Raw genomic sequence first — 22,815 nt, 5'->3', positions numbered from 1 at the left:
ACACTCTCATATTAAATATAGTAATACCAAATAAAAAGTGCCGTCACATTGTATAAACCGTTGGTCCAAAGTTCAGATTTGTTGTATGTGTTTCAAAAAAAGGCCAGATTTATAATTATATATATATATCATAATTTGCTTTAGCAATATGTAGTATTCATCCGAAATGGCAAAGTTAAGTAGTTATTACTTTAGCTTAGATAAATTAATAATCAGTGTTTTTGTTGTACTTTCCACATTAGGATACGGTGTGTTTTGTAGTTCGTTGTTCATTTTCGGAGATTCAACAGTAGATTCTGGCAACAATAATTATATCAAAACCATCGCTGAGAATCAAGCAAATTACGAGCCGTACGGACAAAATGGATTTTTCCAAACGCCAACCGGACGATTCTGCGATGGTCGTATCATTGTGGATTATATAGGTACTTGTAATATTTATAACATTGAAATATGTATGTATAATCTTATGTTTATATATTCATTTTAGTATTTGTAATACATGTATAGCCAAAATAAACTTAAATAATATAATGGTAATTAACATGAAATTTTACCATGATGATGCAGCTCAATATGCAAAGCTACCAATTATTCCTCCATTTTTACAACCCTCTACTGATTACATCAACGGTGTTAATTTTGCCTCTGGCGGAGCTGGTGTTCTCCCTGAAACCAATCAAGGATTAGTAAGTAATCTCTTATCTAAGGAAAAAAAAAGAGAGCATTAATTATTTCTTAAATTTAAATTAAATTCCCACAATAATAAAGGCTCTCTAGCTATACTGTAAAGTGTAACAATTTGACATATTCGTTTTAATTGTGTGTTTTTGAAAAGGCAATTGATCTTCCAACACAGTTGAAAAGTTTCGAAAAGGTGGAAAAGTGGTTGGTTGAGAAGTTGGGAGAAGAAGAAGCAAAAAAAAAGATAAAGGAAGCAGTTTATTTTATTAGTATCGGAAGTAATGACTACATGGCAGGTTATTTAGGTAATCCCATGACACGAGAACGTTATAACCCTGAGCAATACGTGAGCATGGTCATTGGGAACTTGACTCAGGCAGTTCAGGTAGGTACATATATTATATATAATGATTTGATATATTGTCGTTTGCATCGTCCAACGACAGGTTTATGTTGAATTTGGATGTCGTTTTTTGTTTGGTTTGGTTTGGTTTAGGTGTTGTACCAGAAAGGAGGTAGGAAATTTGGGTTTCTGAGCTTGAGTCCTCTTGGTTGCTTACCAATTTTTAGAGCTCTGAGCCCAAAAGCAAGTGAAGGCGGTTGCTTTGAAGAGGCTTCTGCTCTTGCTTCGGCACATAACAACGCCCTAGGATCTGTGCTCACAAATCTGGAGTACATGCTCAATGGGTTTAAGTATAGCAACTCTAATTTCTATGATTGGCTCTACGATAGAATCAATCAACCCACCAAATACGGTATTATTTATATAAATACACAGAGTCTATAATATATTTCTTGAACTTCCTTGGTGGTTATTATTTTGGCTAGAGTGTTTTTTTTAATATGTAATTGGATTTTTTATTTTTTTAAATAATAATTTGGACTTTGTATTTTATAAAATGGATCAAAATTATATCTTAAACTCGATTTTTGTCAAAATATTTTTATTTATAAGATCAATTATCGGGTTCAGAGAATCAAAAAAAAGATTGAGTAGCTGAGAATAAAAAATTATATTTGAAAATATTTTAAACAAAATATGATATATAATATTATATTTTGATCTATTTTGTAAGACACAAAATCTGAATTGTAATTTAACAAAACACAATAACCAATTACATATTTAGAAAAATTACCGGAGCCAAATTGATATTTTTATTATTTTAATATCGAGAGATATAGTATTAAAAGTTTTGCTAGAAAACATTCTTTTTAAATAAAATATGTAATATAAGGTTTTAACTTTAGATTCCTAAGTGAGATCAATCTTAGAAGTGTAGTACACATACAATCGTTCTTAGAGAATGTTTAGGGTGATCATGGAACTATTAGATGTATGTGTTTTGGAATAAATAGTTTTTTGTAGAGAAGAGATCAGATTAGTTTTAAACGTTGGTAATAATTTTTTTTACAAACTAGCGACTTTTAAGAGATTATTCACTTGATAAAAAATAGAGTGATCATTTGATTAACAATAAAATTTACATTCTTTATACTTATAGTTCCCACCATTAGAGGATTTTGAACATATCTTTTCATCTATACCAAATAGTACTAAGAGTTTATGCCTTTTTAGATCATGGGTTTTGGTTCATTATCTATTTGGATCATGTGTTTTGACAAATTACTTTTTAGATTCTGTATTTTCTAAAATAGTTCAAATAGGCCCCTAAACCCGATTTTGATCAAATTTTTTTGAACTAAAATCACAAATAACTCATTAAACTAACAATTCAGAACAAAAATACAGTCATTCTGTCTAAGAACTGTGTTATTATATTCAATTTTTGGTTTATCAAAATTAGGTTTTAGGGCCTATTTGAACTATTTTACAAATACAGAGTCCAAAAATTAATTTGTCAAAACACAAAGTTTAAACAGATAATAAGTCAAAACACAAGTCTAAAAAAGTGTAAACCCTAGTATTAATACAAAAATACTCCTCCATTCTATATAATCTACTTTATCATTGGGCCTTAATAAATTTCAATTATATTGCCAAGCTAATAAAAAAAAAATTCCAATACCACATAATTATCTACTACTATTATTATATAATATTCAACTATCAAATTATTTTCTCATATATCTCTTCTATATAAAAAGTGTGTAGATAATAGAAATTCTTAGTTTTAACAGTTTTTTATTTTTTTTCTGTTAACTTTAACGGAATATTCTTATATTTAAGTGTAGATTGTAAACATAACTTAAACTTAAATAAAATTAAATAATTAAACAAATTAAAATAAGATATTTTTTTTAGATATTTTAGAATGATAACTATTTAAAAATAATAAAACCATATATTTAATAGCTTAAATAAAATTTAATTAAACTTAAACTTAATATTATATTAAACATATAATATATATAATCTTTTGTTATTACTGCCGAATTCAAAATCTAAAAGAAACATAAACTTAAACAAAAATTAATTAATTAATTAATTAAAATATAATATTTTTTAAGATATTTTATGATAATTTAAATAATTAAATCATATTTATTTAAAATTAATATAGGCATATATATATTATTTTTTATCTTATAAATTTATGAGATAGTTTATTTTTTATCAAGTGAATGAAACTATTTTTCTTCATCAAATTCACCAAAGGATATTGTGAGATGCATTAGAAACTAAAAATAGTTTATGCATATATAATACTGGCTACACTATGACTTTTTCTATTTTTATTGTGTTTCTGTTATTAATTTCGTTTTAAATATTATTGTATTTTATATATATGTCATCTAGTCATGTAAATATATATCTATGTCAATGTTGTGTTTAGATATCATATATGTAGATTATTGATATAAATATTTACATATACTATAGAATTATAATTTATTTTATTATATATATTTAAAAATAATAATTAATTAATTTTTATTAAAATTATATACAATATTTATAATTTTAAAATTAATCTTGAAATACATGTTACTTTTCCTAGTGTATATACACAAGTTACAATACAAAAAAGGTAAGTACATATAAAAACAATTATTTATTATTATTATTTGGCAAAAGTTAATCACGTGGTTATTATAAATATTGTAGCCAATTGCATATTTATAGTATTCATATATGTGATATCATATCACTGGTGGTTAGTTAGTTGTGACATGAATATAGATAGATAGATTCATCTCTCTCGAGTTTCATATTTATATAATACTAATGATTGAAGCCTTGACCATGAAGGTTTCAAGGACGGAGTAAAGGCTTGTTGTGGAACCGGACCATACGGAGGCATCTATAGCTGCGGAGGCAGAAAGAACATCACAGAGTACCACTTATGTCCCAACGTTGATTATTACGTGTGGTGGGATTCTGTCCATGCAACCGAGAAAATCCACCACCAATTGGCTATGGCTCTCTGGAATGGGCCCACTTCCTCTGTCGGCCCATATAATCTCCAAGACCTCTTCTTCGACCAGGCCCAACTCAAAATAGCAGATATCGTTGACGATCATAACGATAATTATATCAAAATTACTTGAACTTTTTTTTTAGTGCATAATAATAATGATAATACGACTTTGAATTTGGTCATCCCTTCTCTACGAAGGCTATTATGCAATTTGGAATTTTTGGGTGGTTTTTGCTTAGTTTCCATGATCAAATGACATGTGGGTTTGGACATGTGCTTAGTTGTTGAGAGGCACAAGTTATGTTTTGAGTCGAATAAACAATTAGGGTTTGTATCTGTGTCCAAGCTGTCTGTGAGGTGTTTGTTTTATTCAGGAATATGTCAACCTGTTAGGGTTCGTACGCAATAATTTGTGAGATTAAAAATTGACAACTTATGTTGTACTGTTTATAATATATAAACCCCTTGTGATTTTCAATTATTTATGGACGTAATTAGAGTAAGACGTTAAGGTTTTTGGAAATATGAATAAAATAATTCCATATTTTTTTCTAAAATAAAAAAATCAAATAATGAAAGTCATACAATTTTTCTACATTATTTTAATTAATTGTCATAAAAACCTGACATCAAATGTCATTTTCCTTATTTGTTTTATAGAGAATAAAAAGAAAGGCCAATTCAATCTAGAAAATGCAATATGATCAAAATTAGGACATATAAGACCAAAATATTCATAATCAAAAAACTCAAGTCAAACTTAAATTTAAATAACAATAAAATCAATAAAAATACAATTTCATTTTTCTATTTCTATTTAGTTCATCATCAAGAGTATATTCGCTTATAAATTGATATTCAATTGGAACATTTGACCCTTCACAGGAAAAACTTGTCTTTTTCTTTTCTTGAGAACTTAAAATTGGATAATTTAATATAATTGATAATTTCTAAAATATCTTTATTAAGTAAAGTCAGGAACACCCAAAATTTATACAAGATAAAAATTATTTTAAAAATATCAAAAAAAAATTCATTTTCATTTTAAGGGTAATAAATTATCAGAAATAGAATTAATTTTAACCTAACATTGATCATTATTGGCCGTCTAAGTGGGAGATGGTTGGTCAGAGCAACCAAGTTATCACTATCTCACACGGAAATGAAGCATCCCACTTTTTATAATAGGTGGCAAAAACTAGTTGGGTGGTCATATATATTCAACCAAAATAAGTTCGCATAGTGAGCTTGACATTAATTAATTATATATAACACTAAAGTTAAGCATATCATCATATGGGTCAATTTTTTCTTGTTGTTTAAGACCAACAATTATATTATTTTCCATGTGTTAAACGAGGATGAAAATTTCTACGAGTTTAAGAAACAAGACTATACATGTTGTTGATCTTATTATAAAATTAATAGGGGTATTTGTGACAAAAATATTTAAATTTTATATTCTGTGGTACTTGTGTTGCTATTTGGACATATAAAGTGACACTCCATGATTGATTATCGATATTTCTTAATACTTATTAAATTAAAATAAGTAGGATTCATCGGTTTCTACAAGTCTCCAAATAATTCCTTCTTTTTGTTTTATTTAACTTAATCTATATATCTACTTGTCTTGACTATTGTCATGGTTCTCTCGTTACTAGTATTATCTTTGTCTTTTGTCCCATAAATTTCTGCTCAAGTCGTCTGTCACTGTGAAGAAGGTCCGCATGGCATCATCTAGTTTTCAGCCAGAACAGTTGTTCGAGATCAATTTGGCGGAGGAGGATGAAAGTGAATTGGCTATCCAGGAGGGTGATCTCGCAACAGAGAATGAGTGCGAATTTAACTGGAGATTGAGTTTGGTTGGTCGTTTCATTGCCACAGGATCTGTGGATTTCCCGTCAATGCAGCAAACACTTGCTGCCATTTGGAAACCGGGGAAGGGAGTGTACATGAAGGAACTCGACACAAACAGGTTTTTATTCCAGTTTTTTCATGAAATAGACATCAAGCGTGTCATTGACGGAAGCCCATGGTTTTTCAACCGGAAGGCTCTTGTGATTGCCCGTATGGAGAGTGATTATAACCCCCGCCTGATTTCTTTGAACTCTCTTGATCTTTGGGTTCAAGTATTCGAGCTGCCAACGGGTTTTATGTCATCCAGAATCCTAGAGGCGATTGGTGGTTTTATTGGTAAGTTTAAGGAATCTTGCCCTAAGAACTTTATGGGAGTATGGCGTGATTATATGCGTATTCGTATCTCTGTTGATCTGAACAGTCCGCTCAAGAGAAGAATGCGACTCCGTAAAGGGAATAATGAGTGGATCTGGGTCACTTTCAAGTATGAGAATGTTCCGACCTTTTGTTTTATCTGTGGGAAGATTGGTCATTCTGACAAGTTTTGCCCAAAGCGGTTTGAAATGCCAGAGGAAGACATAGTTCATCCATATGGCGAGTGGATGAGGGCTCCTTTCCGTCGTCAGAACAAACTCATAGGACAACAATGGCTGAGGAGTAGCTGGAAAGAGGATGAGGCACCACAACCAGAGGTGCGGCCGCCCATAGACCTGACTTCAAGCTTCACCGGCGCAAGGGAGGGTATCACGCACAATCCAGATCCTCCTTCGTTGAATCACTGCAACCAGATCCTTCCCATGAATCGTGGGGTGGAGTTAATGGGTAGTTATGGGCCAGTTTTCAACCATGGTCAACCGTCCACTAATTCCTCTAATAATGGGGAAGATTCATGCAATCAATATGGAGTGGATTTTAATGGCTCGTTGGTTATAGAAACAAAGAAAAGAAGGGAAAATCCTGAGTTGGGCCCTAGTGTTCAAGTGGGCCAGGAAATTCAAGTAAATCCTGAATCAGATGGAGATGAGCCCATGGCATTATATTCTAATTCGGATGGCAGCCCAAAAAACTTCATTACGGCAGGGCCCGTTTCACGGTCCCGCCAAGAATCATGAGCATTTTAAGTTGGAATTGTCGTGGGCTTGGGACCCCGTGGAACGTTCAATTCCTTAAGGAGCTTGTTCTCCAGAAGAAACCCAACTTTATATTTTTGTGTGAAATATTATGTAAAAAAGATAAAATGGATAGCATAAAAAGGAGCTTGGGCTTTGAGGGATTAATTGTTGTGGACTCTATTGGGCAAAGTGGTGGGCTTGCCTTTCTTTGGAGGCATCAAGAAGAGGCCCAACTTCTTTCATTCAGCCATTCTCATATTGACCTGCTCCTCTCTTCACGTGGTCTTCCTGAATATCGTATTACAGGTCTATATGGGGAACCTAACAGAGCTAGAAGACACAATACCTGGAGATTGTTAGAAACTCTGGCCGATCATTCTTCCACTCCCTGGTGCGTCATTGGCGATATGAACAATACCTTAAGCCATCAAGATAAAAGAGGGGGTTGCCCCTATCCCTCCTGGCTGATTTCTGGTTTTCAAAATGCAGTTAGATAGGGGGACTTGATTGATTTGGAGCTGCGTGGATATCCCTTCACTTGGGAAAGAGGCAGAGGTTCTTCAACCTTCATTGAAATAAGGTTAGATCGTGCATTGGTGTCCACTAGTTGGTTGAATCTTTTCCCCCAAGCTTCTCTGTCAAATCTCGAAGTCACTACGTCCGACCACTGCCCTATACTTCTCTCCCCTACAGCAGTTCGTAGAATGCCCACTATTCGCCATTTTCGCTTTGAGAATGCCTGGTTACGCGAACCAATGTGTAGAAAAATGGTGGAAGATGTTTGGCACTCTCATTCGGCTGTACCTCTCCTTTCGAAGCTTGATATTTGTGCAAGGGAGCTGGCGGTCTGGGGCAAGGATATTACAGGGTCTTTCCAAAAGCGTATTAACGAATGTCAGTGGAGAATCAAGCTTCTCAAAATGAATACTGATGCCAACTCTTGCCGTTTGCTGAATGAAGAGAACAACAAGCTCTTCGAAATCCTCACTCAGAAGGAGGTCTTTTGGAGGCAGAGATCTAAGATGCTATGGCTCAAAGAAGGTGACAACAATTCCAAATTTTTCCATGCGGCTTCCAGATCTAGAAAGCGGGCCAACCAGATAGAAAGTCTTCGTAATAGTACAGGAATATTTGTGGATTGGGACCATGGGCTTCAGGAGGTCATGGTAGATTACTTTCAGCAGCTCTTTCAGTCTTCGGCCTCAGATTGGGAGTTTGCTATTAACTGCATTAATCGGTCCATATCAATTGAACAAAATGATATGATGTTGCAACCGATTATGGAAGATGAGGTGAAAAGGGCTTTGTTTTCTATGCATCCAGATAAATCTCCAGGCCCGGATGGTATGACTCCGGGCTTTTACCAAAGATATTGGGATGTTGTTGGCGGTGATGTTGTTCGTTTGGTACGTGACTTTTGGGACAAAGAAGTGTTTGATGAGGGGCTTACATTTACGAATATTGTCTTAGTTCCAAAGAAGAAATGTCCTGTGACTATGGGAGACCTTCACCCTATATCGTTGTGTAATGTCCTATATAAAATTGCTTCTAAAGTCCTTGCTAATAGAATGAAATGTGTTATTGACTCTGTTATTTCAGAATCGCAGTCTGCTTTTATTCCAGGAAGATTGATCACAGATAATGTCATGATTTCTTATGAAATTATGCATTTCATGAAAAGGAAGACCAAGGGGAAGCAAGGTTATATGGCGCTCAAGTTGGATATGAGCAAGGCATATGATCGGGTAGAGTGGTCCTACTTGCAGGCTGTCTTGCGACGGATGGGTTTTTCAGATAAGTTGATCAGACTCTTTATGGTTTGTGTCTCGACTGCGAGGTACCAAATTTCGCATGGTGGTAAGGTGTTTGGTAACATAGTCCCAGAGAGAGGCTTACGACAGGGCGATCCTCTATCTTCTTATTTATTCATTATATGTACTGAGGGATTCTCTGCATTACTTAGGGATTATGAGAGAAGAAATCTGCTTAAAGGTATCAAGGTATCTCGTGGGGCACCCATTATTTCACACATTTTTTTCGCAGATGACAGTTATATTTTTTGTAAAGCGGATTTGGAGCAAGCGTTGAGAAAGCCTCTGGTCAGAAAATTAATTGCGAAAAATCGTCGATATTCTTTAGTAGAAATACGGAGGCAAGGGTTCGTGATGAAGTTTGTGGAGAGCTGGACATTCATGAGGCTGATGATAACACAACGTATTTGGGATTGCCAAGTTTACTAGGTCGCAAGAAATCCTCTCTTTTGGGATATCTAAACGACCGTATTCAACATCGAGTTCTTGGGTGGGAGAATAAGTTTCTATCAAGGGCTGGAAAGGAGATTTTATTAAAAACTGTGGCACAGGCCCTGCCTAATTATGCCATGAATGTATTCTTGCTGCCGAAGGAGATTTCAAACGATTTACAGAAGACAATGAGCAATTTTTGGTGGAAGTCATCATCAAAGAAAAAAAGGGGAATTCATTGGCTGAGTTGGGAGAGGCTGTGTATCCCTAAGTCTATGGGTGGATTGGGTTTTCGTAATTTGTATGATTTTAATATTTCTCTCCTCGGAAAACAGTGTTGGAGGCTTCTTACTAGCCCAGAATCTTTGGTGAGTAGGTTGTACAAGACGCGTTATTATCCCCTTGGTTCCTTCTTGAATGCCAAATTGGGTAATAACCCCAGTTACATTTGGCGAAGCCTTTTGGAAGCACAATCAATTATTCAACAGGGGACTTCTGTATGTGTAGGATCGGGTAATACAGTGTCCATTTTAGCAGACCCGTGGCTTCCTTGTCTGGAAGACCCCCTCGTTCAATCGTCTCATCCAACTCTGGTGAACCAATCGGTGGACTCCCTTATGATTCCTGGTCAAGCTGCTTGGGATGAGGAGTTGGTGTTGGATCTTTTTAATGCACGGGACGCTGATCTTATACTGGGTATTCCGCTCAATGGAGAGGAGTCTGATCGGTGGTCCTGGAGATTTGATAAAATGGGTATGTATTCTGTAAAGTCTGCGTATTCTCAGATTCAGTTATCCAAAAACATTTCCTCTACATCTGATAACTCAGGTTTCTGGCATAAACTTTGGCATCTAAAAGTGTCGCCCAAGGTCAGATCTTTCCTATGGCAAGCTTCGCGTGATATCCTCCCCACCAAAGTCAATCTTTCTACAAAGCATGTTCCTCTCAATCCCCTCTGCCCATTGTGTAATCTGATCTATGAATTGACAATGCACGTGCTTGTTACTTGTTCCTTCTCATCTGTCTGCTGGGATAATATTGGCTTCAGATTTGATTCTCGGAGACTGGGTTCTTTTGCTGAGTTCATTGAGTCTACTTTTGAAGAGTGGTCTGAAGAAAATCGCGTGCTTTTTGCTATGGTTTCTTGGGCTCTCTGGAAGAATAGGAATGATTTGGTGTGGAAACAAAAAGGGATGACTATGGAAGAGGTTATTGGTATGGCGAAATCAGTTCTTAGTCAATGGAAACAAGCCCAAGATAAACATTTTTGATCTGACTCTTGCCTGGGTAGACCAAGATGACGGTAATGCAGATTGGATTCCCCCAGAAGAAGGATGCCTTAAAGTTAACACAGATGCTGGACTCTTTGTATCTAAAGGGTGTTATAGTTTTTCCTGTGTGGCTCGTAATCATCATGGTCAGTGGGTTGAAGCCATTTTCCAGTGCAGAAGGGGCAATGTCACTCCTGAGTTGGCCGAAGCTATTGCCATCAAGGAGGCGCTCAGCTGGATCAAGGACTCGGGATGGCAGAAGGTGACTCTTGAGTCCGATTGTCTACTGGTTGTGCAAGCATTGCGTAGTCCTTCTCATCGTAGTTCATACTTTGGTCGTATCATTGATGTTTGTAAAAGTCTGCTTGCTTCTATTAAACCAAGAGTTGTTAATGTTAAGTTCATTAAGCGTTCAGCTAACAATGTAGCTCACTCTCTTGCTAGATCTACTTGTTACCCCTCTGAACGTAAGATGAGGGCTTTAGAAGCTCCGTCTGACCTTTCAGCTTTGTTGTTACAGGATATTTGCTATGAATAAAGCTTTCTCTTTGTGTCAAAAAAAAATATTCTGTGGTACTTAAATATATTTTTTTGCAGTTAAATTATATTACGTCAATATTTTGTTGCAACCTAGGTACCTTATGTTAACTTTTATGTTAAGTGTCATGTAAATACATATATGGTAGTATATGATTGGTCTAAATTAATAATTTTTCTTCAAATAATTTGTTTTGATATTAAAAAATTAAATTAAAAATCATATTAAATTTTCAAATTATTTAGAATTCATTTAAAAAAATTAAAATAAAATATCATCAATGTTATCCAAAAATTTGAAAATGATGATGTGGCAATAAAATTGACATGTGGCATGGATTAGTTGGGTGATCTGGCTTAGCAGTAAACCAATGCATCAGTGAAAAGTTTGGACTGATTGAGAGATGTCATAACCAAGCCAAATGCACCTGAGGAGTCCAAGTCATTGGCTCGGACCCTAGTCCGAGGAGATGCCACATGTCATTGGCTCGGACCCTAGTTCGAGAAGATGCCCCAAGTCATTGGCTCGGACTCTAGTCCGAGGAGAGGCCACAAGTCATTGGGTCGGACCATGATCCAAGGAGAAGCCCCATGCAAGTGTGGCTCGGACCTTGGTCCGAGGAGTACCCTTAAGATGTGGCTCGGACCCTAGTCCGAGGAGAGGCCAAGTGGTTGGCTCGAACCCTAGTCCGAGGAGAAGCCAGGTGGTTGGCTCAGACCTTAGTCCGAGGAGAGGCCACAAGAAGTGTGGCTCAGACCTTAGTCTGAGGAGGGCAAAGGAAGGAGTGGCTCGGACCCTAGTCCGAGGAGCCCCAATACATGTGTTCGGACCTTAGTCCGAGGAGAACCAAGGAGGGTGTGGTCGGATCTTGGTCCAAGGAGAGTAAGGGGTATGGTCCGTATGCAGGTGTCCAGCATGCATATGTCCGACCAGAAGACGATATTCACCAAACAAATGGACCAGACTACGTCAAATTCCCAGAAACGGCTTCAGCAAGAATCGGTCTGGGCACCGCGGGAATCTCTCATTCCTCACTCAAATTGAGGAATCTGTTGTATTTTGAATATTTTGTGTAATTTAAATATAATATAAATAAAAGAATATCCCGATTCTAGAGGGATATCAGTTTAGGATCCCAAGCCTATAAATAGAGGGTTAATGAGATCAGAAAAGAACTTTTTGGCAATTTAAGATTTGGTATGAGTTCTAGAGAGAGAAAGTGCGTTTTTCTTGAGAGAGAAACCCTTTTTGTATTCCTATTTACACTGAAGAAACTCAGTTGACACTGGTTCATCTGATCTTGAGTGTGGATAAATTAATAAAATCTCTAAGTGGATTAGGCTATTACCGACTGATCGGGGCTGAACCACTATAAAATCTCTTGTGTTATTTACTTTTCTTGATTAAACTGTCTGTGTCGTTTAACTTCTCTTGAAGGTTCATCGTTTTTGACATTCTCACGTCGTTGGCTAAAAACACAGCCAACATTTTGGTGCTTTCATTGAGAGCCTGAAGAGAAGAACAGTGTAACGCCCCAAACCCCAGGGACCGTTACGGTGTGCCTTGTAAACAATGTTAAACTCGCTAACCGAGTCATTTGGCCAAAATCGTGAACTAAGTATGATTAGCGGTTTAGGGATTAAAAACTTTGGTTAAGATGTAACGTTTCACTAGAACGTTTAATTTATACATTGGGATCCCGAAAATAAAGTTTCAGAGTTTATTATAGAAGATATTTACAACAGGCCGTTCTAAGCGGCAAAACAGGGTTCAACCCTAGTTCCACTTTAAACCTCGGCCGTGGCGGACGAGCAGCTGCATATGTACACATCATCACCTAAACCCTCCAACTCAAGGATGGTCCAGCTTCCTCTTGCCTTTACCTGCACCACGTAGCACCCGTGAGCCAAAGCCCAGCAAGAAAACACAATAAAGCGTGGCATAGTCTCAACAACGATCATAATAACCATTCAGGACTATCAGTCCAAGCAAATAGGTGACAATAGCCAAAAGTCACAATAATGAGCATCGCTCCTTCTAGCCATGTGACGATAGGGTCACCAGGGCTCAACTGACAAGTGATCCTTTCATAAGTTTGACTAGGACAGGTGCATGGTGAATGGTCACCAACATAACCTTCCTCCCGACCCTAGAGTCGTGCAACGGACAGCGTCCCTTGGCCATGTGACAAACAGTCACCGGGGTCATATACCTTGGCCATAAACATTTGGTCGTAGACCAAGCAAGCGCTTATAGTTCTCATTGACCTTCCGGTCGGTCCAGCATTAATACCCCATATGAGTCATTCAATGCCGACCTTGATTGGATCCAATCTTTATTTGGCCTGGCGTTCACAACGCACTGCCACCTCTGACCCTTGGGTCGGTAAAACACGACCAGTGCTCAGGCCGTGGTGAACTTAACTAATAAGTCACAGCTTCACAGACGGATCTGACACCATTGTCGATTCTGACTAATAAGTCAGCGCCATACACAGGTAAGCCATGCCACCAAACATATATCACATGTCCAATATCCATAAACAAGGTATTTAGCATGCTTGCTAAACAGATACCAGTACAATTAGGACCATGCACAACCACAGAGACTCAAGCTCTGAACAGTATCATACCCAGTATACAAAGCATGTCCTAATCACATGTTTCTCATGCATCATATGCAACATATCCAACAATCCAACATGCACCAGTAACAGCCATGCATGTCACGTTTAATAGTCAACCAACGTGCATCAAGAGTAGCCACACATGTCTCATATTCATTAATCAACCAACATGCATCATAATCGCCATGCATGTCATACATAATAATCAACCGACATGTACCATAGTAACCATGCATGTCTTACATAATAATCAACCGACATGCATCAATAGTAACCATGCATGTCTCATATACACAGGGTGCAGTTTTCTTACCTCCGGTTCGAGTGAGAATTAGAACAAGAACGACCCTTGAGAACAATCGATCCTTAATCCTTTAACGGTCACCTAGTCATAACCAAAACAACCTCCAATTAATGAAAATTACCAAAGATAGGGTCTTAACCTAAACCCCACTCTCGAGACCTCAAAACACGCCCACACAGTGAGTAGATTCGATCCCGGGCCTTAAAGATTGAAACCCCAAGTCAAAAACCCTTAAAAACACCCAAAACAGGGTTTTGAAGGAACAGGGTAGCGCTACAGCGCTGCCCTTCTAGCGCCCCAGCGCTCAAAACAGAATCACAAACCGCCCAACTGAGCCCTGTGTAGCGCTATAGCGCCCTCTGATGGGCGCTGTAGCGCTACCCCCAGACAGCACCACCCCTGAAACTTCCTTCTTCGACTTCCTCAATTCTAACTCGATTCCAATGCTTCCAAATCCCATTTTTGGTGCCAAATGAACCCAAAAACCATCCCCACATGTCCTAGGGACCACAACCCCAAGAACCCTAGCCAAAACTCCAACCAATTCCCAAGTTTCCAACCCAAAAACCAGCTGAAACTTAACTAAGAAAACAGAGCAAAACCAAGAGTTCTAGTGGCTAGAAACTCACCTTAATCTTGGCAACACACCCTCTTCAATGGTGGAGCGTAACCCTAGCTTGGCTAAGCTTGGTTCCTTGGCTCGATTCCTCAAACTGAGCTCGAAAATCCAAAGAGAAAAGAGGAAGAAAATCTATCGGGAGAGAAGGAGGAAAAACTCAGTTTTTTGTTACTCTTCTACAGCCCCAATGGCTGATATATATCTCTTAAGGTAAAAATACCTAAATACCCTTAGGTCTAAAATAAAACCTTAATAGCCACCAAGGGCGAAACCGTCCTTTCGCACCTATTTCATTAATCACAATTAACACCCTCCAATTCCCGCTATTCTCAATAACCTCAAACACCGATAATCCTTATCCCATTACCCTTTAATTCCCGGTAATGCTCTAGTCCTCATAATGACCCCGAGACTCACCCCGAGCCCCGAACTTAAACCCGTTATGACTAAACCGAACACTTACATCTCATGATCGTCTCATGTCGAATAGCTCGAACAAACCCACATCATAATGTGGTCTCAACATATATCACCGACATGCATACAATTAACATTATATTATAATATAATTCTCATAAACATGCATAAACACATTAAATGGCATACTTAAACAATTATGGCCCTCCCGGCCTACTAATCCAGCCGTTAACCATAATGGGGAATCCGGGGCATTACAAACAGACAGTCCCTGAAGAAATATGGCGCCTAAGAACACCACTGCAGCCTCCAAGAAGACGAGTTCCTTTAAGGAGCATGCTAGATCAGAAGGTCCCAGCGTTCAAGATCGTGAAACTGAGCCTAGAGTCGTGCTCGAGGATGTAGCTCGAGAAGTTGAAGAGCTCCAGGAGGCCATGAGCGCATTCCAGGAGGAGATGGCTCAGTTCAACACCAAGCAGGAGGCGTTTGCTGAGGAAATGGCTAGGCAGAATGTCGCATTCGAGCAGCAGAAATGGGAGATGGACACTAAGAGTGAGGAGATCCGTCGACAGCAGGAGGAGGTCGACAGGCGACATCGCGAAGCTGCACTCGCTCTGGAGGCAGCTACGCAACTAACCCGAGCCAATGCCCAGACGGCACCTGGAGTGGCAGCCATTCCAGAGGCAAGGACCACAGAAGCTGGTCGTAAGAAAACTGATAGACCAGGCAGGGGTGGTGATAACCCACCTGGTCATGAGGAGGATTGTAACGCCCTGGCTACCCCAGAACAGTTACGGTGAACGGTGGACCGGAAATTTGACTCGTTACCTGAGTCCTTTGGTCAAAAACGTGCTCTAAGTGTAATTAACAGGTTAAGGTACAAAACCAATAAAAAGGAAATGGAGATTTTATTACAAACCGCTCTGCAGTGCTAAACAAAACATTTACAAGCCAGTTCTCAGTACAAAATGGTCACTAGTGTTTGAAATTTATAATCCCGCCGACCTAAGCGGCAAAAATAGGGTAAACCCCCTAGTTCCTCTGAGAACGCCTTGGCCGTGGTGGTCAAGCGGCCGCATATGTACACAACACCACATCAGCTCCCCACTCAAGGCTAGGTGAGCTTTTCTTTCCCTTTACCTGCACCACATAGCACCCATGAGCCAAAGCCCAGCAAGAAAACATAATACTTTTCATAACATTATCAAATGATTATCATTATAATCATACTGAACATAAAGCTTTCAACAAGCAAATGAACATCACATGATTTAAGCGGGAGAGTGGCTGTTACATAAGCCACTAGCCTCCAAGCTCTCTTTTGAGAGTGGCTGCTAAGTAAGCCACCAGCCTCCAAGCTCTGTTTTGTAGCGGAAGAGTGGCTGATGGGTAAGCCACTAGCCTTCAAGCTCTGTTTTCTAGCAAGAGAGTGGCTGATAGGTAAGCCACTAGCCTTCAAGCTCTGTTTATTCATTGACCCTCAGGGTCGGTCAGGCATTAATGCTCCTTGAGTCATTCAATGCTAGTAATTGATTAGATCTAATCTCTGTTGGCTTGCGTGAACCACGCTAAGGCCGTTTTGACAAGTAAGTCAGCGCTTCCTGACCTGTGTCCAGTAACACTGCCGAGCCTGACAAATAAGTCACAGCCTCACAGCTGATACTAACACTTTTGTCGATTCTGTATTCAATCCATGTCCATATTTATATAATCAACATGCCTCACAAATATCCATGCATGTCACACTTTGAGTGCAGTTTTCTTACCTTTGATTCGAGCTAGAATGAGCAAAAGAACAACCTTTGAGAACGGTTTAGCTTTTAGTCCTTTAGCGGTTACCTAATCACAACACATTTGGGATACCATTAATAATCAAGATAATCAAGGGTCTCAAACCATCATCTAACCTCCAAGATATCAATCCCAACTAATCCAAGTAGCAAGGACACTCCCGAGGCCTAAAACTAGGTTTCCGGGGTCAAAACGAGCAAACGGGGCGAAAACAGGGCAAGGGCTGCGGCCCTGGCACCTTGGGCCGCGGCCCCCAGGGTTCCCAGAGGCTAGGGCCGCGGCGCCCAGCAGGCACAAGGCCTCCACCTACTTCTTCAAAGAAGGGCCGCGGCGCCTCAAGAACAGGGCCGCGGAACTCCACCCTGGGCCATTCCCAACCGCGTTTCTAACACTCCAAAGCCTCCAAAATCATCCCTAAACATTCCCCAATCATCAAGACAAAGTTCCCAAGCTTCCCCATGCATCAAAACCCTCAAAACCCAAGGCTCGAATGAACCGAAAACTCAACAATTCACAAAATCAATTCAAAGCTTAGAAACTCGAAAAAAACTCAAAACTTAAACTTCGATTACCTTCAATTGGGTTGTTTTCCGTCGAATCCTTCGGTTAAGAAGCTTCTAATCTTCCCTAGGATCGCTATGCCTCGATCCTCACTCGATTCCGACTCCTAGAACTCAAGATTTCGTCAAAAAGGCTTAAACGGTAAAACGAACTTTGAAAAGGGAGAACAGAAGGTTTTCTATCGTATGTTCTATCTGATAAGCTACTTCAACCTTAAGTAACCTAAAATAAAACCTAATGCTCGGGGTCCCGAAAACACCCCCGGGGACATTATTGTCAAAACCTCCGAAATTTCACCCTGATCTCAAATATTCCCAATTTATCATCAAATGAACATTTTTATTACCCCAAAATTGACCCCATTATGGTAAAACCACTAATCCACTAAAAATAACCGTCTCATGTTGCTTAGCTCGAATATATCTCCATAATAATAGAATCTCATTCACAAATCAAGTTATGCACCCAAATACACAAATTACCCTCAACGGGCCAAATTATCATCATACCCCTGTAATTGTAAATATGGACTCATATGCATGCATTTCACATCATATCATAATATAATCAACATATACATGCATTTAATCGATTAATAACATAATTAAGCAAGTATGGCCCTCCCGGCCTACTATTCATGCCGTTAAACTCATCGGGGAATTCGGGGCATTACAAGGATGGAGTCCGATCACGCACTGCCTCAACTCAAAGGGGGAACTCCAAAACCCCCTCAAAGAGTCACCGGTCAGAGACTTCCAGGTCAGGGAGTCATAAGTTAGGCAGTAAGAAAACACCTTCCGAGCAGGAGCACAATAGAGCTCCTCGTGGCAATGAGACTTCCCACTTCAAAGATGGGCATGGACGTGATGAGGCTGACAGTCATCACACCAACCAGTCGAAGGAGAAGAATAATAATCAACGAGGATGAGAGGATCGACTAGCTCAAACAGGAAAGCCACCACGGCATCCCAACCAGCGCAATGGCAAGGAGCACGCTCCACCCAGCAGACCTTCCGAGAAGACTCGGAGTACGGTGTTCGACCGGTTGGGAAAGAACACTGCTCAGAAGGACCTGAGGGACGTCATTGATGATAGAAGGAGGACCGTCCCGGTCGAAGGCCAAGAGCCAATCCGTCCTACCAGTCGAGTAGAAATACTCGATGATGGTTTGCCGGATAGGAGTGCCCGACCAGGCGGTCCCAAGAGTGAGTCCCCAGCAGTGGCCCCAGGCATCCAAGCCCAACTTGATGCTTTGACAGCAGCAGTCCAGAGTTTGTCAAAACAACCAGCTGTGATTGATCTGGTAGACCACAAAAGTGGCAGCCCTTTTTGTGCTCGAATTAGAGCAGCTCAACCACCAAAGAAATATAAAGCACCGGTACTGCCAGTTTATACAGAAAAGGCAGACCCAGTAAGACACGTTAAGAAGTTTGAAGATCAGATGGAGCTGCTCGGGGTGAGTGATGACTACCGTTGCAGAGTCTTCCCCACCACATTGTCAGACACTGCCCAGGAGTGGTACTGGAAATTCAAACCAGACTCCATCACCTCTTGGGAGAGTTTTAGGAAGGAGTTTTGTAGGCAGTTTATTACTGCCCGAACCCCTCCTGTTTATGCCAACCACTTGGTGGATATTAGGCAGGGTAAAGATGAGTCCCTCAAGAACTACATTCAAAGGTTCACGAAAGAAGCTAACCGAGCTACTGCGGTTGGAGATGAGGGGAAGATGGTGGAAATCTCTTTCGGCATTATCTATCGAAGTCCTTTGTGGGACAGCATCCATCGCCATCCAATTTCAACTTTACAGCAGTTTTTAGACCGGGCAGATAAGTACATGAAGTTGGATGATGCTATTGAGAAGGGAGAGAATGGGTTGAACAAACCGAGTGGATCAGGTGATACCCCCAAGGATGGCGGAAATGATCAAGGTGGTGGTAAGAAACGTGGGAATAACGGGTCTGACCGCCGCAATGAGAAAAAGGCTAAGTCGGGATCAAATGACAAGCCAACGAAGTATGAACCTCGATTCACCAACTACACCACTCTTTCGGCGACCCGGGCGGAGATCTATTTAGCCAGTCATCAGGAGGTCCCTTACCGGAAACCCCCACCAATCAAGAAGGAGATGAGTAAAAGAGATATGAACAAATTATGTCGCTTCCATGGAGACTATGGTCATGACACGAATGAGTGTAATCATCTCAAAGATGAGATAGAGTTCCTCCTCTAAAGCGTGTATCTTGCTTCCGAGTCGGCATAACCCTATCGGCTAGCGTTCAACACGCTATTACCGCCCTTGACTTCTAAGCTGAATCTTTAAACTCTCGACTCATAAGCCGAGTCCTTTAACCTTTAACTAATAAGTTGAGTCTTTCAATCTCTGACTGATAAGTCGTGCCTTTAACCGTCGACTGATAAGCCGAGTCTTACCCTTTGATTGATAAGTCGAGTCTTAATATTCGATTGATAAGTCGAGTTCCAACATCCGACTGATTAGTTTATCCCCTTTAAAATAGATTGTACCCTTGACTATTAAGCCAAGAACTTCATCAGATAACATAGATAGACCTTCAACTTATAAGCTAAGCTTTCCCAATCAGATATACAACTCAACAGTTATTGCATAACATAGGAAAACACAACACATTCAATATGTTAAATGAAACATTCCCAGCATAACAGTAATTTTGTACTATAGTCGAGTTGAGCCCTAAACACAAACCAGGTGCAAGTTTCTTACCTCAGGTCCGAGTATAGTGTATATTAAGAACAACCCTTGAGTATGATCCTTGTTTCAAGCCCCTAGTGATAACCTAGTCACAACCAATTATAGAATCCTGTAAAACATGAGTAAATAAAGGCTTCCAGACCGAGTCCTAGCCTCTGAGACATCGAATCCTACTAAATCGGGTAGTAAGATCGATCCCGAGCCCTTAGGTTTGAGTTCCTGCACTCAAAACCTCCCCAAGGCCCAAAATCCCTTAAGTGTCGCGACCCCCAACCATTTGAACCGCGACTCGCTCAAGTCAGAGACCCGAGCCTCTTCCTTGCCTACACCAACGTCGCGGTGCGCCCTAGCAAGCGCCGCGGCTTAAAAGCCCTAAATGCCTTTTGCTTCTCCTTCGTTCAAGAGAGTCGTGGCTCCCCAATAATAGGGTCGCGACTCGACCTGCAAACTCTGTTTTTCCTCTGTTTTTCTAAATCCAAATCCTTCCATAAACCTATCTCAAAAACAAAGTTCCCAAACGATTCAGTAATCCATTATCATCAAAACCCATGCAAAACTTGGCCAAAAACCTCCTCAAATCTCAAAATTCAAAACTAAGTTTCTAAACTCTAAAACTTAACTAAAACCAGAGAAAATTCAGGGAATTAAAGCTAGAATTCATTACCTTAGCTGCCCTAAGCGATGCTAAGTTCCTTCCCAAGCAAACCTAAGCGTAAACTTGTCTCGATTCCCCTTGATTCAACATTTATTCCTCAAATCCCAAAGAATTTCCTCAAGCCACAAGAGAGAGAGAGAGAGAGAGAGAGAGAGAGAGAGAGATTGTAACGTGAGGGTAAATGCTTGCTGAGAGTTCTTTTATGTTTGTGAGGTTTACTTAGACTTTAAGTAACCTTAAGCAAATCCCGAGGCCCGGGGTCCAAAAAACGTCCCCAAGAGCAAAATGGTTAAAACTCCCGGAATTCCCTCCTGCTCTCCTTAACTCCAAATATATCCTCAAGCCTTTACTCCCATTACCTGATATCCTAGTATTGTGCTAAATACCCCTTGACTCACCCCAAGTCGGGTATTAGGTCCCGTTGTGACTTTCCCGCTAACTTTCTCCCTAGGATCGCCTCATGTCGAGTAACCCAAATATATCCACATAATAATGTGGTCTCACACACATATGACATATATGCACATATATTCCAAATATACCCATAACGGGTCAAATTACGAAAATTTCCCTTCTAATAAGAAACGAACCCCATGCATATTTAATACACCTAAACATGCATATATAGTCATATTATAATATAACCCACGTAATCATATAATCATACTGTTTATCGAGATTTTAAAAAATGATATTAATAAAAATTAAGCAAGATTAATGATGAGGGATTTGGAAGATATAAACAAGGTTTTTACGTGGTTGGGGCGTTAATGAGCCTTAGTCCACGAGACAGTTGTATTAGAGCTTGGAAAGTCTATAACAATGGAGTTTCTCTATGTGTTTTAGAAGAGTAACTGTATACAAGCCAAAAAGAGGTCTTTTTCCTAGTGCTCTATCACCTGTATTTATAGGCTCGCAGGAGCACTGGGCTTGGGCCGGGCTGACCCGGGCCCAACAAGGATATAACTACCGCTTGCTTCCCTATCAGAAGCCCAATACAAAGGATAAAAATATAAAAGACAAAGAAATGATCAAAGCCCACTGGGGCAGCCCAAAGCCTATATTTCACCCGGAAAAATGGGGCTTTTGGTCTGGGCATTCCGAGTTATGAGGCAGATTCAGGGGGCAAAATCAGTCAGTGTAGTGGCAGCACAGGTCTGAACTAGCAGCGCGCAATCCCGATGTGGCCTTGTCCGCAGGTGAAAAGTGGGGACAACCCCCACGCGTCATGGGGCGGATTCAGGGTCACGGATGCTTTACCCTGCCAACCCTGAGGACTTGACCCGGGTTTGTTTACCTCTGTCCCTCTTCATTTACCGTAGTCTCGGATCGTCTCCATAGGGCCCGGATCGTTTACCAGGCTCCGGGACCGTGTGCATACATTTCGATCGTAGCCCCGAACAGCTGTACGTCTCCCGGATGATTGTCCTGGATCATCCTTCCTGGACATCGTCTGGGTCTGGACCCACACTCAGGCCGTCGATGTCGGTCATTCCCTGCCAAGCGGGCCTGGGCTGGACCCAAATCCAATTGCCCAGCTAGTGGGCCTGGACCACCGTCCTAGGCCCAAGGCAGGAAATAGGGATAACACATACACATATATATCACGCATACACGTAATTCTCATAAATTGTCATCCTGGCACCCTAATCAAGGCCCTAAGCCTAATAATTTGAGACGTTACAGAAGAGAGATAGTTTTGTAATTTTATTTTTTAAGTTTTTTTTATTTGAAATGTATTATTATAAATATATTTAAAATTAATACAATTTATTATTAAAAAGATTTTTTAATCACTTTAAATGATTTTTTATTTTAAATTACAAATTTTTTTTTAATTTTAAAATTAATTGAAATGATTTTGTTTTTAAATTATGACTTGGACCAATGAAAATGCAACACATATACACCCAGTCAAAACTTAACAGTCTCATTAGAGTGGGTACTAACGAATACACCCTGAATTTTGCATTGGGTATGTAACGACCCAAATTTTCCTAATAAGGTTTAGGACCTTGATTAG

At 39.6% G+C, this 22,815-nt stretch overlaps 3 protein-coding genes across 3 annotated transcripts; all 3 read left to right on the top strand.

Moving 5' to 3' along the window:
• The first annotated feature begins 128 nt into the window (after positions 1–128).
• Positions 129–4,520, top strand: LOC133793810 (GDSL esterase/lipase 5-like). The gene is made up of 5 exons (XM_062231082.1): positions 129–425; positions 571–689; positions 839–1,069; positions 1,181–1,439; positions 3,899–4,520. The coding sequence occupies exons 1-5, from the start codon at positions 167–169 to the stop codon at positions 4,195–4,197; spliced, it is 1,167 nt and encodes a 388-aa protein (XP_062087066.1). The 5' UTR covers positions 129–166; the 3' UTR covers positions 4,198–4,520.
• Positions 4,521–5,797: 1,277 nt separating this feature from the next.
• On the top strand, positions 5,798–7,039 carry LOC133795436 (uncharacterized protein At4g02000-like). Its single transcript, XM_062232888.1, has one exon. The coding sequence runs from the start codon at positions 5,798–5,800 to the stop codon at positions 7,037–7,039; it is 1,242 nt and encodes a 413-aa protein (XP_062088872.1).
• Positions 7,040–7,164: 125 nt separating this feature from the next.
• On the top strand, positions 7,165–11,091 carry LOC133795435 (uncharacterized). The gene is made up of 4 exons (XM_062232886.1): positions 7,165–7,430; positions 7,647–8,876; positions 9,107–10,497; positions 10,574–11,091. The coding sequence occupies exons 1-4, from the start codon at positions 7,165–7,167 to the stop codon at positions 11,089–11,091; spliced, it is 3,405 nt and encodes a 1,134-aa protein (XP_062088870.1).
• The last annotated feature ends 11,724 nt before the right edge of the window (positions 11,092–22,815 follow it).

The sequence above is a fragment of the Humulus lupulus genome, chromosome 8 (genome assembly GCF_963169125.1).
Source record: "Humulus lupulus chromosome 8, drHumLupu1.1, whole genome shotgun sequence".
Taxonomy (NCBI): domain Eukaryota; kingdom Viridiplantae; phylum Streptophyta; class Magnoliopsida; order Rosales; family Cannabaceae; genus Humulus; species Humulus lupulus.
This window is presented reverse-complemented; position numbering and strand designations above follow the sequence as displayed.